We start from the raw sequence: 15,462 nt of genomic DNA, 5'->3' as shown, positions 1-15,462 counted from the left end.
GGAAAAAATATGACATGGGAGGAAACATCCTTTTGCGTTCTCTCACAAAACTTTTGAACAAAGTTTCTCAGGGGAACGCAACATTTTTTTAATACATATTTTCCATGTCCCTTTACAGGCTCCGTAAGTACTGATCTTAATAAGCCAGATGAGTGGTGTAAATTGTACTTATTTTATCTTCTGGGAATCATGCAAATGTCTTATGTAATTTCTGAAGAAAATATTAAATATAAAAAAATATCTACTCTTAAACATATACATCGGGTCTTTAGTGACCCGGGACGTCATTCACTATCCTCTTCCTCATTCATTTTTTAATTAGACAGCAACTTTCTTAGTATTCCTCAATCAATTAATTATAAACAATTTAACAAGACAAATTTATAAAATGCCTGTTTATTATAAAAGAATGCCAGATGTTTTCCTATTCGTTTTTTTTATAAATGGTACAGGGTCGCTATGACCCGAGGTGTGTAACAGTGTTTTTTTTTTCTGCACAATAATTGAATCTTTGATGACTGAATAAGTGCAATTCACCTTTATTCCTCAAGGTGGCAATGTCTGATACACAATGATGGAGTGACGTTTCACTCACAGTTACCGCAGGCAGAAAACAAAAGAATAAGAAGAATCATCAGCACAACTTGAAATGGCTCAGAGATTTACTGCAGAGCAAGAACTGAACTCAATCAAATATTACTGTCACTGTCACTTGATGCTGGATCTGGTGAAGAAGCTGTCTGTTGAAGATGTTGAAAATGATAGTTTTGAGAATATGTTTGAGATGGTGAATATGAGGCAGATGCTGAATGTACTGGGAAATGAGCTCTGGCGAGGACAGGGATGATGTTTGAGTGCAATTTTTTCAAGCAAAAAAAAAAAACCTTCACCATTATGGTGATAAGTGTTTGGTTGGGCACTTATTGGGATTATTGATATTATTATAACTGTTCCTATTGATGCAGCGATGTAACAAGAAATCACAGTTATTTGGTTTCAAAGGAAGAGAAGTAATAAATAGGTTGCTTTAAAAAGTTGACCTAGCTTCTGACTGAATAATTAACTAGTTAATGATTTAGTCAGAAATGAAGGTCACCTTTTAAAATTAACCTATAATATTTCCCTTTATGTCGTATAATCGTTTACAATTGTATTGCTAACACTTACATCATAAACACCTCTGAAACTTTTAATCGGGTTGATATAACCCCTCTATATTTCTGACAATATCTTGCAGTTGATCATGCTTGAGTCACACACAGAATTCAACATTCAGCATCAAAACACAACAATGGTCGCTATACTAAGTCAAGAGTAAATCTAAAGTAAAAGATCAAGTACTCTACAGTTCCTTTTTAATTACTAGAACTCTTGTGTAAGTGAACTACTAACTAAGCATTTGTTAGCACAACATACTATTCTCATTTCAGATGTTTTTTTAAGGCAATCGGTTTGCATGCTTTAAGTAAGTCTGGATGAGAACTCAACTTAGCTGGATGATGACATCACTGTTTTCTGCAGAGTGGCTTTATAGCTGAATTGAACTCATTTCATAATGGATGTACTTTACACAGTTATTGGTCCAAAATGAACACTGAACTGATTTCAATTAAATAATGACTTGAGAAATTGAATTGACAAAATTGAATTCTGTTTGAAACATTTTCCTGTTTTCAAAGCTGTGTTTTGAAACAAAGCGCTATATAAATAAAGGTGAGAAATATTGTTTTCACTCATTTGAAAAGGATTTTGTCCCTGTTTTTGATTAGAATCTGTATGACTTTTTGTTCTGTGGAACAAAAGGACCATTTATTTTTTTTCCATAAGGTTTTTTGACTCCACTGACTTTCAAAATATCTTGTGTTATGTTCCACAGAAGAAAGAAAGACATAGAGGTTTGGAGCGACATGAGGATCAGTAAATCATGACAGAATGTAAATTATTTCTGTGAACTATTGCTTGAAGTGTGTAACTTATTCAGCACCATTTGTGCTACGGACATGAATGATACATCTAATTGTGTGGCTTTTAGAAGAGAGCTGTGATATTACTTTTCTATGCCATCTGACTTCCAATTTTCCCCTGGTGGTTGATACAATTGGTGTAAAAAAAACATCTCACACAGTTTTGCCGACATTATTCAAGCAATATAGAATATTCAGAATTCAGCTTTTAGATTAGCCCATTGTTAAAATGCTTGTAAGCAACCACCTAAGAACTACAGAGAACAAGTACATGATAAAATCATTTTCAGACAAATTTCATAGATTAGGTAGAAAACTACACTGACCGTGAGTGTGCTTAAAAACAAAACAAAAAACAAAATACAGACACATGATTTGATTCCAAAGACAAAACAAAAGACCTTTAATCCTTGGAAAGACACATTTGCAATTGAACAGCCTGAAGACAAAACACAGGCAGGAATTGCACTTAAAAATTTTCTTAAAAAATAAAACAATTAAAAAGCAGGCTTTTTCTTCAATATATTTCTGTCATAGAAACAACTGCAAAAACTGTACAACAAGCTTTTTACAAAGCATTTGAGACTTCCGTTTTAGAATGTTCTTTTCACATTTTACACATTCAACAGCCAGGTCTGCTACATTGTGACCGCAAGAAAGTAAAAAATAAATCTGAAAAATATCAGTCTTAAGACATGTCAGGAGAAATCGGCATTGGCTTAGCAAATACAAGTCCAACTTTAGTTGCTTTTGCGGGATGCTTTAATAGCACAAGTCGTGTCTCAGGGAATTTTCTGTTTCTGCATCGAATTCTGCATTTTTTCATATTGCAGTCTATACGGACCTAACCGCTCCTGTCTGCAGACACAAACAGAGACAGACAGCTGCTCGCAGGGTCACAGTTCCTCACGGCGGGGCGGACCGCGTGGTTTCCTGGAAAGAATTCAGTCTGTGTCCAAATGACATGGGTTAGTCCCTTGCCGCTGTGCGTCCTGATACACCCTAAGGAAGTCCTTGTACCGTGGAGCGCAGCTGAGCCAGGCCTCTCCGAATCGCACCGTCCCAGTGAAGAGGAACTCGCCCTCCCCTGGTTTAACCCTGCACTGGCTGGGCATCTTCACAAAGCCCGTCCATCGTTTGGCCCGGCCGCCCCCAGACACAAACACTTGTGTCTTCTGTCTGTAAAGGCGACTCAGGGACACAGTAACAGAGGTCTGGTTGTCCTCCTCTGCCACACCAAGAATATTCCCCCGTGCCACTGTAGAGGATACAAATAAAACTACATAAGACAAACATAGTTGGTGGGATTTTTCTATATTGGTTGCATTATGGGACGTCCCTGGTCAAACAATCCTCAAAGAATGTGTATCGGATTCTCATTTGAACTTCTAGCACAATCGCGAACACCATCCTTAAGGATCTTCATGGGATAATTTCATATGATGAAACATTTTTGATGACATAAAACAAAAACGAGATATTTTAAAAACATCTTCCATGCCCATTTAGGACACCTTTTTAGGAAATCAACAGGAATTGTAAGATTTTGTTTCCAAAGCATTTATCCAAAGCAACGCAAGCTTTGTTAAAGATGACATAATGAGGGCTGATATGATTCAGAGATATACATAATTCATCTTATTAAACTAATAAGATGTGTAAAGTTTGTAAACAAACTCTGATGTTGGCTTAAGAAAGCGTAGTCTGAAAGTTATAGATAGATGGATGTACAGACAGACACAGATGGACAAACGGACGGACGGATGGATGGATGTACAGATAGATGGACGGACGGACGAATAGATGGATGGATGGACGTACAGATAGATGGATGGATGGATGGATGGACGGACGTACAGATAGATGGATGGATGGACGTACAGATAGATGGATGGATGGAAGTACAGATAGATGGATGGATGGACGTACAGATAGATGGATGGATGGACGTACAGATAGATGGATGGATGGACGTACAGATAGATGGATGGATGGACGGACGTACAGATAGATGGATGGATGGACGTACAGATAGATGGACGGACGGACGGATAGACAGACAGACAGACAGACAGACAGACAGACAGACAGACAGACAGACAGACAGACAGACAGACAGAGACAGATAGACAGATAGACAGATAGACAGATAGACAGATAGACAGATAGACAGATAGACAGATAGACAGATAGACAGATAGACAGATAGATAGATAGATAGATAGATAGATAGATAGATAGATAGATAGATAGATAGATAGATAGATAGATAGATAGACTGATGGATAGACGGATAGATAGACCAATGGATAGATGGATTTATTTAGTACCAAATATTAATAAAAAATCCTGCAGGAATTTCAGTTTATTTACTTGGATCTTATTTGATTCTTAGAAGAATCATATTGGATCACATTAAAGCATTCCTGTAGCTCACTCTAGGTTGTGCCAGATGGGAAGGATGCTTCAGGATGGTTTCCAAAATATAATTGAAATTTACAAAACTTAAAGAGATTTGTTCTGATTTATTAACATTTCTTTAAAAGATGTGCTTGGTCTTACCAAAGTCATTGGTGCAAACGGCCAGCAGGACCTCCGCATCTGTGCAGGGTTGGCAGGGTGCTGTGGAGAAACACAGAAAAACAAAATCAGACCAAACACACCCAATGCTTAACGGTAATGCATCAGAACAACAAATAACTATCACATGAGCAGAATGTAGCATGTTATTTTTCAGAAATCTTTCTAACAAACCAGAACGCTGATCTACATCTACACCCGCCACGTGCTCCCAATACACAACAGACCTTCAAAAAGACATAATTAATTTCTGCTGCAGATTTATTGAGCGTGCAGAAGCCAACTTTATCGTCACGGCTAGTCGGCTTCTAACCAAACAGAGATGTGGGGCGGCCTGCAAGAAAAGGCTCCTCATTAAAAAAAAAAACCATCTGTAGTTAACCAACAGGAGGTTGTGTTGGTGGAGAGGAGGGAAACATCTCGACCCTTCCCCCGCTAGAAAAACACTGACAAACACACACAGTGTCCTCACACCCCAACGCAAATGAGATCCAGCTGAGAAGAACTCAAACGTGGAGCAAGGACTAGAAGCTCGGGGGGAAAAAAAGGGAGAAAGAAACATCCAGAGGAGCCAACATAGCACAGCACTTCCACCTGTGCCAACAACCTAGAGTGAATTGAACACTTTGTACTATTTTACAATCCATATCGACACATGACAAAAGACACACACTCCCTCGCGTTCAGGTCGCCGCAGATTCTTGTGACCGCTACAAGGCAATCAGCATAACCTAAACACTGGCAGCACCGCGTCGGCTTTGATCAGCGTGTTTTCTCTCTCCAAATAAATCAGGCTACGGGGTCATTACAGCCCCCACGCGCAGATATAGTCCAGCATGTTTGTCTGGAGGGTCTCAAGCCCCTTAGGCTTGCAGCAGAGCGAGGGGCTGAGCGAGCGGCTGGTTGATTCAGGTGGCTGCTGGGTGAAGGGTTTATGGGTGTTTTACAGGTTTATGGGTTGCGGCCTGTTGGGTAGGGCAGGTTTGTCTGTGGACGTTCTCCACAGCTACCAGCCTAAAGATTAGTTGTCTATTAGTGCAGGTAGATCTTCAAAAAGATTTCCAAAATCTTAACTACATTTTTCCTGAAGTAAATGTGAGTGGTGGTTGGCCACAACTCACAATGCTAGGATCGTGTGGCTGGCTCACAGAGCATTGCTATGTGGTTTTCAAGGTCTTCTGGCTTTTAATGAACCGCGATGAAAGGATATTCTGGTCCCTAGCTCTAAAGTACAACAAAATTGTAAGCTATAAGGTACGAGAGGCTTTGCTGTATCACGAACGCCATTAGATGGCGGTAAAGACTGTCTTAATGAGTGAGTCACTCAATAGCGAAGACTTTTATATTGAAAGGACTGAAACTCGTTGTGAACAAGGCTCAAGACGCAACTGACAAATGCTTTGACTAACGCTGTCCGTAGCTATGTTTCCATCCACCTATTTTTATGCGTATTTTGGGATATCGCATAAAAAAATACTGAATGGAAACACCAAGGAGCGCATAAAAAAACGCATGCGCTCGTTTGAGTCAGATGCGCATAAACTACGATGGAAATGCATTTAGTGAATAAATTCCTCGATGCGCAGAAAACTAAATCATGTGACTTTCGCGATGTAACAGCATAACTGTACTAACCAGCGGAAAAATCTTGTTTGCAAAGCATCTGAAATGCTGTTTTTGTCATTCAGAAGTCTGTTGTCGAAGATGCACTGTATATTTCCCTCCTAGAATTGTCTAACATGACTGCGTTCCCAAACAGCAGAATCTGCCTCTGAAAGCAAGACAACAAGTTTACTGAGACGCACAAGTTTCTCTGAAACGCATTTATTATATACGAAAATGATTATATATGGTGGCTTCTCCGATGTTTCTTAGTGATTTTTATGGCGGTAGTTTATCAGGAAGTGACGATTATGTTCTCACTGGATGGAAACGGTGCTTTATTCGCAAATGTTTTATGCGATATTCCAATTTTGCGCATAAGTTACATTCGCAACTTTGGATGGAAACATAGCTAGTGTTGTGAACATAGGACTGACCTTAAAGAAAATGTTATATCTAAATTCAGGTAATACATTCGCTCACTCGATCTCTCTCTCTCACAATACTCTACATAATACTAGCTTCAATGAACAATATCCATGAGAACAAACAAATGTTTACGTTGCAAAGAGTGGTTACTAAGGGTCTTGTGCAGTGATACGCAGAACCATTGGGTGAAGCGGTTATAGCCGTGTTTCACTGTGAATAAAACAGCTATTGACTAATCAATACCCACGAGAACTGGAACTAACCTTTTTATAAAGTGTCGTATATTGTTACGGAGTGTCTATTTACGCTAAGTGCAAATAGCCCGCCTTGTTGGCAGAGGCTATTTACACTAACTCCGCTGCTATTTCGACTTAGTGTAAATAGAATCTATTGCTATTTAAACTTAAGTCGATGATACACGGGGCAACTTTTTTGAGTAATGCTTGGGCACTTTCCCATTGAGAATGGGCAACAAATTTCTATCTGGATACTTTAGATCGGTCGTGGGCCGCGTCTCACCTGGTTGCCTGTTGATGGCAACATTGCCTAGTGACATTGCTCAAAAAGATGCCCCGTGTATCATCACCTTTAGTGTAAATAGCATCTATCGCTAAAAAATATACCATTTTCACTCAGTGTAAATAGAATCTAGTTGCTATTTTGTACAGCTGCCATATTGTTATGAAGTGTCATATAAAGCTGACACAATCAACACTGGAAGCTTGTGGCAAATAAGAGTCAAATAAGGTGTCCAAAAAATGTATATTATAAATGTCCTTACAGTCATTAAAGGTAAAGCAAAATAATTCATTAATTTGCCTCATAACAAAACTAAATTGATCCCATTATAAATCAATTAAGTATTTGCACTGCATGTGCATCGACAATGGCCGTTTACAGTGTAGGATAAATAATTGTTCAAAAAATCTAGTTTTGATGCATAGCAAGCTTTCTTCCAGCATAGATTGGGCCTTAGCATGGAAAGTGGGTGAAATAACTGATCTGTTGAACCTGGCCCTTCACATATGAGCAGAGCTGGTCCGGTCAGGTCTGTTGAGGAGCTGTGGGTGAGGAGAGCGGACCAGAGGTTGCACGTTGTTGCAACACAAGGCGCGGCGCGTCACATCACCAACGAGGCCAGAAGTCATCCAGGAATCAGCTTCGCAACAGCTGGCAAACGCCAAAGCTTCAAAGCGGGTGATCTTTAAGAACGCTAGGCCTCGCAGAGTTTTGATGTGAAGCTGGGCTTGGAGTGCAGATGGGCTTTTTCAAAAGCTCTGCAGCGACTCGCATGCGAAAGTTGAAACGGAACCGCAGGAATGGGCTGGCATCTGAGTCAGCAGCCCTCGCTGCCCCAAATTAATGCAACGCTGCTGGGATCACAACCACTTCACACGCTGGCAGGGCGAAAGGGGGGGGAAGATAGTGTCCCAGCTACATCTGGTCCCCCTGCATTCCATGCTAATACAGAAAAGATTCATATGCCACTCTGCCTGCATCCCAACCACTTCAGAGAGGCGGAACGAAAAGTAATGAAGGAAAAAGTGAGGGAGGGGAAGCCAGAGAGACAGGGGAAGAGAGGAAGAGGAAGGGAGTAAGGGAAAAAAGATGGAGATAATATGTCCTCCCAACAGCTGGTCTAAGACACATTCCACAGTGATGGAAAGCAACTCAATTCCAGCACAGCAGGTCAGCATTCACGAGGTGAACGCAGAAAAACCCACACGCTCAGAAAAAGGAAAACAGGTCACCTTACAGATCTAACCCGCTCAGATAGCTGAAATCACAAGCAGGCGGACACACAAGCTCTCTGGAGGACATAGACAAAGGACACAAACCATGTGTAGAAAAATTTGCCCATTTACTGGACGTAATAAACCGTCACAAAAATGAAGGCCCAACTCTCAAATGCACTATGGTGCAATGGTGGTATTTATTGACAATGACAAAGTAGTATGACGTATTTACACTAATACACTTTTAATGCTTCCTAGTATAGCAACAACACTAAAGAAAACCAACCTAAAATCTATCTGTATCCACAATATACTTTAAAAAGGAAATGGGTTATATTAAAATGCATTAAGGCCAAACAGTCCCAGAATACAGAAACCGTTTAAAGTTGCTCTGATTTTACTGTATCCATGTCTGCAGAAATCTGACTAAACACGGTTTATGAGAGCCAGATTTACATGGCAGCTATGAATGCATTTACCCTCGAGGGGGAAACACGCTGAAACAATACTTTTGCTTTGTTTGGGAGAGGAAAACAGACTTGTTATATGATGTATCTACTTTGCTTTATGCCATTCAGTTTGTTATTCGGTTTTAGCAGGTGCAATGCTTGAAATGTAATTTCTGAAATGAGGCTAAATGTTTAACATGATTATTTTCTGGAGTAAATCACTGATAGAAGCTCGTGGCATGTCAGCGTGGGACCTACGCCACGTGTCCTGAAAATCACACGGCAAACAAGGCTCAAATCGGTATCGCTTTCCAGGATAAATATGAGCAACAGATCTCAGCATCACAGAGGGGTGGATGTTTCCTGAGGTAAAGATATCATCTGTTGCTGGGCATGAAAACATTGGCTACGGATCGCATACTTTTGAAAATAAACAAACCCTTGGTATTGCGTGCTTTAATAAATGTGTGCCCAAAAACCATGGAGTCACGGAAACTGAATAATGCTTTTTGCTGAAAGCAGCAGCAATTCAATAGAATTTCAATAGAAACTCTTTCATATTCTGAATTCATTAAAGAATCCAGAAAAAAATTTGTATCACAGTTTCCACAAAAACATTGAGCAGACCAACTGTTTTTTTAAGCAGCAAATCAGCATATCAGAATGATTTTCTGACTAGAATCTGAGTATGACGACGTCAGGCTAATGTCAACTAACTCTCATTAATTTGCAACTTCATATCAATGTTAGGTTAGGGTTAGGTTTCAGGGTTAGTAGAATACATTAACATGTATTTGCAAAGTTACTTATAGTCAGTAGAACGTCTAAAGTGGACTATCGAAGTAAAGCGTTACCTCAATTTCTTTGCAATTTTTACTGTAATTTGATCAAATAAATGCAGCCTTGGTGAACATGAGAGACTTCTTTCGAACACACCAAAACAATCTTACTGTTCCATCAAAGAATCCACAAATCAAAATTGGACTTTTTAGCTGATGTCTGTTGGCTTTGAGATAATTCCCTCTGCCAAAAAAAAAAAAAAAAAAAAAACCCTACTCCTTAAGTTTGACATTTCTGTTTCAGAAAATACTTCACATGAAAGAAAACTGCGCTTGTCAGGGGAGTCTTTAAAGATCAAGAAAACATCATACCAGATAATGACTGTGGATCTGCTCCTGGTCTGTGGTTGACCAACTCGTACTGGAAGGCTGTGATTTTTCGGCTGATGTCCCTTTGAGGCACTGCCTCGATGAAGAGCGCCCCGTCCTGGATGCTGAAACATTGCACTCTTCCCTCTGCCTGATCTTCCTCACGGAGGAGCAATCGCAGTTTGCCCAGCCGGTCCAGGTAGATGTGTGTCCCGCTGGACTCCTTAGAGGGTTTGATGCACACGGAGAGATGAGACGCCGCCGGGGACAACGTGTTTGGTCGCAGGTTGACGATGATGGCCCCTGTGGGGTACAGCCACTCCAGGAAGCCCTGGGCGCAGCGGAGATACACCTGTTCCACATCCCGCGTGTGTCCCTCATGGGTCAGACCACTGCAAGAAGGCAGAGGAAGGAGATATAAGCTCTGATCCAGGATCTACTCTACTTTCAATAGCAGAATCCTAACCGAAACTCAACCCTAAAAGTAACATAGGCAGCGACCCACAAACGAAACATGATAAGAACCTCAAACTCACAACTGAATCCAATAGATTGTGATGTTAAAATAAAGCTAACAACGTAATATTCTAATGAGCATAAAACACAAATTAAATGCATTTGCATTAAATAGTGGACAACCACTTTTGTTCTTGTTTTCCAGTCAGATGATAGCCACAATTTAATTATAGCAAATGCATAACATTGCATTAAATTAACACTTGCTGTTTAAGCACTTATTTTACGCAATATTTTTTATTTAAAATACACACACACACGCAAACATATTAGATTAACAGACTAAAAACAGAATATTGCAGATTAGTGGTTGACAGTGACAGATATATTTTTTGTGGCTGATGGCCGATATAAAGCCAATAAATAAGACATAACAGCACTTAAATTAAAGATAATAAATATCACAAACATAACAATTGCTAGCTACCATTAAATCTATATTTATTTACATAATATTTACTGAAATAATTGGAAATTAATCCTTTTAAAACTAATCAATTTGAAAATGTTTTCAATAATAATTATAATAATCAGATTTATACTTAAGATAGCAACTCTTGATTTTGTTTTCAAAAATAAAGAAAGGGTTTTTTTTAAGTTATATTTTTGGCCTTTTTTGTGCCTTTATTGGATAGGACAGTAGAGATTTGACAGGAAAGTGTTTATATATTTTTTTATCTATGCATTTTATAATATTTATAATATTATAATCTTTTTCACTCAGACATATGTCACAATACGCAAGAAAAGATATGTCACTTCTTCTGTTTCACTTCGAGTTTAAAACTAAGAATAAAAAAGTAAGTAAACACTTAAATATCTGATAAATCTGTGTGATCTGTTCAGGTAATGCTAAATGTTAAAATACAGTACACAGTGAATATGACAGTTCTCAGCACTGTCAAAATAAAAGTCACTTATGACCAAGCAGAAAAAATGCCAAATATTGCAAAATATAATATATCAGCCAAAGCAATATATCGGTCGCCCACTTGAGAAGATAAGCTCAAAAAGGTCGAAAATCTGGGCCAACATATTAGTCTATCACTGAAAAAGAGTTAATTTTATTCGAATTTCTCTTTTTATCAATACACTTCAGTACTGTCAAAATAAAAGTCCCCCTTATGACTAAACAGAAAAAAGGCCAAATATTGGCCAATATAATATCAGCCAAGGCAATATATTGGTTGACCACAGATCATCTTAAAAAGGTCGAAAATATGGGCCAACATATTGGTCTATCGCTGGGAAAACAAGTAAATGTTTTATCAAATTAGCCTCTTTTTTAATCAAAACACTTCAGAACTGCATGAAATATAGTTAAATACAATCATATAATAAAATATAATCCTATGTCTCTTTCGACTTCATAAAGGAATTCTGTTCACTAAGCACAGTCATTCTGGGATTGGCGTATCCATGAATTCTGCCAAAACAAATGATTTCAGAAGGCAGCATCATTTTCTTGGCTACTGTCTGGAAACAATCACACGTTGCCTTAAATTACTGGAAGGGAAATGGCACTAGGTTTTGTAACGGGTCAGTCGTCAAACATCAAACACTGTGATGTATTACTTACCAAATTCTGACCGAGTAACAGCTGGTAAATTTGAACAAATAACTACTTAGATTAAACAAAGCAAAGCAGACTGGTTTGACGCAAATGGCGGCATCTCACACTAGGGTAGTCCCCTAAAGAAGGGTGGTTGGATCTTCTGTCAGCTTTACTTCAGTGGCCTTTAATGTGAAACACGGCAAAGGAAACTTCAAACATTAGGCTGATTGTTCGGGAACAGTCTGCGCCAGAGTCGAGTCCAAAGCTGAAGCTCATATGAAAGAAAAGCTTTTCTCAGAGCAGGAAGAATGAAGTTAATGTCTTTTCACACAAGGTGTTAAGACCCACGCGCGGGGCTTACTGCATGACCCGTCACGTGCAGGCATGCGCACACACATACACATTAACCGTCTCTCGTTTTTCTTCTCTCCTTTCCAACGCTTTGGCAAGATCCGACACTGGCATACTGCCGTGGGTAGGATTTTTGAAACGCAAGTCAATGGCTCCTAGGACACGCAGGCCTCTCTGCAGACAAGTGCAGAGACAGTAGCCGAACCCGGAGCATGCAAGTGCAAATGCAGGTCACGCAGTGAACCTCCCCTCGCTTTCAACTCCTCAAAAAGACGAGGAGCTGCATGTCCGGGCAGCAGTCCTGCCGCTGTCCACCGGCCACACAAAAGACTCTCCTTCCTCTACTTTTAGACATCATCTGCGGTTCCGAGTCTGTGGCCCGATGTCAGTTAGGCAGAAAATGAGCCATCTGCTTCTGAAGCCTCCAGCGGTTCCTCAACCAGAGATGAATTTAGGCCTGCTTCAATCAGGGGGGGCGCCCAGACCCCAGATTAAACTCTCACCAAAATGAGAGGTGAGGACCAAAACTCATGTGGAGCCTGGGGTGACGCATGTGCGGAGCAGACTCGCAAGCTGCCGTGCCCTCATTTATAACGGCCCCTCTTTAATTAAGAGCATTTGAAATGCAGCTCTGCCGTAATGAGAGGCTGAACGAAGACCTGGCAAATCAACAGCAGATTATGGCTGCGCACTCAGCCTTTTTACTGTAAAAAGACTTCACGCAGACCCAAAATATGTTATGATTATTAAGGAATTTTTTTGAAGCAAGAGAGCTATTGTTGAGGAATAATAACAAGCGTTGTTATGAGATGAAGTTATGTGGCAGAGAAATCGTTGCATGAACTAAACTCCTCATTAGCTAAAGATTTATTGCCGACTCGAAACATCTCTCTCTCATTTAACTGCTAAGGCTTTAAAAGCCAAGAAGATATTAAACTAAAAGCTTCTCCGTTTTCTAGAAAATGTTTTATTTTTGTCATCAGTATTGCGGTGTGAGTAACACCGGGGCAACGGTTTATTAAAGTTAAACTGTCTAAACAAACAAAGAACCGAGTGATTTGCATATTATACATGAGAGATTAACTTGGGTTAGGTCAAACCAGTGAGCAGAAATGAAATCACTGCTCAGATAGTCAGGTTATGCCAGTGAGGTTCAACATAGCAGGAGAGAATTACTGTACACTGAAGGAAAAAAAAGTTGCTGCCTTAAATTTTTAAGTAGAATCAACTTGGATGTTTAAGTCATTTCAGCGTAAATTATATTAAACTGACTTAAAAAATGAGTTGAATATTGTAGAACTTATTTTGATGAGTTAAAGCAATGTAAAAACATGTTGTCATAACTTACTGATCATATAATAATACAGATATGAGTAAGTAAATCTAAACTATCCAGACCAAGAGAACAGTTATGAGTAAAAAAAATAAGCGTATGATAAAACGTTCATTAATGCAGACAGTACACTACCACTCATAACAATAACACAAATAAGAAATACTACAATCACTGAACTACTCATAAACATAACTCTGATGCTACTGCTCATGCTAAGACTTCACACACTGTAATAATATGAATTATGATTTACTTGCTTTAGAAGCAAAACTGTTTTTTAGTTTAGCTCAAGGACATCTACAAATGTAATCTAGGGTTTTAAAGAGTTAAACATCCAAGTGCAATTGACTAAATTCAAAATGATTTCACATTAACAAACGAGCAATAAGGAAGCACTTGAAGAAGACAAAGTGAATGTTTGAAAGGTGTCTCACCTGCCCCTCCAGCTGCACTGGTCGCTTGAGTACTGGGAGCGTGCAATCCGACACAGAACTACAACCGACAGCAAATACGCCAAGAACGGCGAGAGCATGTTTGTCCCAGCGCTGTATATTTCTCCTCCAGCGCGATACTACAGAGCTCTGCTTTGCAGGTGTGAAATTTAACAGTCCAGCATCGGTATTTGCTCTACATCGTGTTTTTCTTTAGTATCGTTTCTCTTTCTAGTCCGTGATTCACTCAAGAAGCGCAACTAAAGCCGAAAGTCCGAGAAGCGCGCTCGCTCGCTCACTCATGTCGCGCGCAGTGAGCACTGGGCAGCAGCGCTCTACTCCAGTGAAGACGGTGTTGAGGAATCCGAGCAGAGCCGCTCACTAAACTTTTTGAAGAACGCGCATGCGCAGTGACCAGCAGCGCTCTACTCCACTGGAGGCGCGTTCCTCAAGAGTTCAATGAGCGGCTCTGCTCGGATTCCTCTGCGCGTCACCGCCAGCTGACTGACACAGGACGCATGCGCAGAAGTACTCAAGAAGACACAACAATGTTTTTTTTCTGGATGAAGTGGTTCAGTTGTTCTTTGAAACAATGTTTAACCTTATAGCATATTTACAGTAACTAATATTGTTGCTTTTAAGTCCTATGCCTGTTTCCCCCACATAATGAAAGGCATTTCAATAGCAAATAGTTTGATTTAAAATAGGCCTATTTCAAAATAAATCAAAGCAAGATATACATTGGGATCCAAAAGTCTGCTAGTATTTGCTTAAAGTCACCATTAAATATCTACATTTTAATTTTTTTATGGAATATTACAGTATTTAACATACACGATTTATCCGTGCACATCATTTTAAATGAATGTGCCCTAATAAACTTTCATCAAAATGACTTTGCCTCCCTCTTGCACAAGGATGGGACAATCTGTCACTCACATGAGATCGACCAATAGCAAACCACAACTATACAATCATCCAATCAATTCCCCATGGACAAAATCAAGTCATTTGTTCTTGTTTGAGAAGCCGGAAAGAAAAGACTATGGCAACTTATATTTCATGCTGACTCTAATCCTTGTATTTTACATTAGTTTAACATAACTAAAAAATCACAAAAAAAATTGTATTATCAACATGAAAATATGAGTGAATGATTTTTTTTGCACAGGAATTTACGTTCTTGTACAGGTTGAATGTAAGCCTAAAAATATGAATAAATATTCATCAAATGGAAAACGAACATTGATTATGATAAGAACTGTAACATGTAGACCTGAATAAAAGGCAGCTTGCTAAGACAATTGTTATGAATTTAAAGAAATATATTACCCTCAGTAAGGTGTGTAAATCACACTATTTGTG

General features: G+C 39.3%; 1 protein-coding gene across 1 annotated transcript; it reads right to left on the bottom strand.

Moving 5' to 3' along the window:
* Positions 1-384: 384 nt before the first annotated feature.
* Positions 385-14,524, bottom strand: metrnla (meteorin like, glial cell differentiation regulator a). The gene is made up of 4 exons (XM_079844942.1): positions 14,101-14,524; positions 9,912-10,300; positions 4,527-4,586; positions 385-3,222 (listed from the first exon to the last, which is right to left on the bottom strand). The coding sequence occupies exons 1-4, from the start codon at positions 14,196-14,198 to the stop codon at positions 2,909-2,911; spliced, it is 861 nt and encodes a 286-aa protein (XP_079701068.1). The 5' UTR covers positions 14,199-14,524; the 3' UTR covers positions 385-2,908.
* Between the last annotated feature and the right edge of the window lie 938 nt (positions 14,525-15,462).

This window comes from Gobio gobio (genome assembly GCF_949357685.1).
Source record: "Gobio gobio genome assembly, chromosome: 1".
NCBI classification, from domain to species: domain Eukaryota; kingdom Metazoa; phylum Chordata; class Actinopteri; order Cypriniformes; family Gobionidae; genus Gobio; species Gobio gobio.
Note: the sequence above shows the minus strand (reverse complement) of the source record. Positions and strands in the feature narration are given on the sequence as shown.

Excerpts from the sequence above, each read along its gene's own strand:
- metrnla (XM_079844942.1), bottom strand. The coding sequence starts at position 14,198 with ATGCTCTCGCCGTTCTTGGCGTATTTGCTGTCGGTTGTAGTTCTGTGT. Across the intron at positions 4,587-9,911 it reads AGATCCACAGTCATTATCTG|CACCCTGCCAACCCTGCACA; the intron begins GTATGATGTTTT and ends GTTTCTCCACAG. Across the intron at positions 3,223-4,526 it reads CGTTTGCACCAATGACTTTG|TGGCACGGGGGAATATTCTT; the intron begins GTAAGACCAAGC and ends TATCCTCTACAG.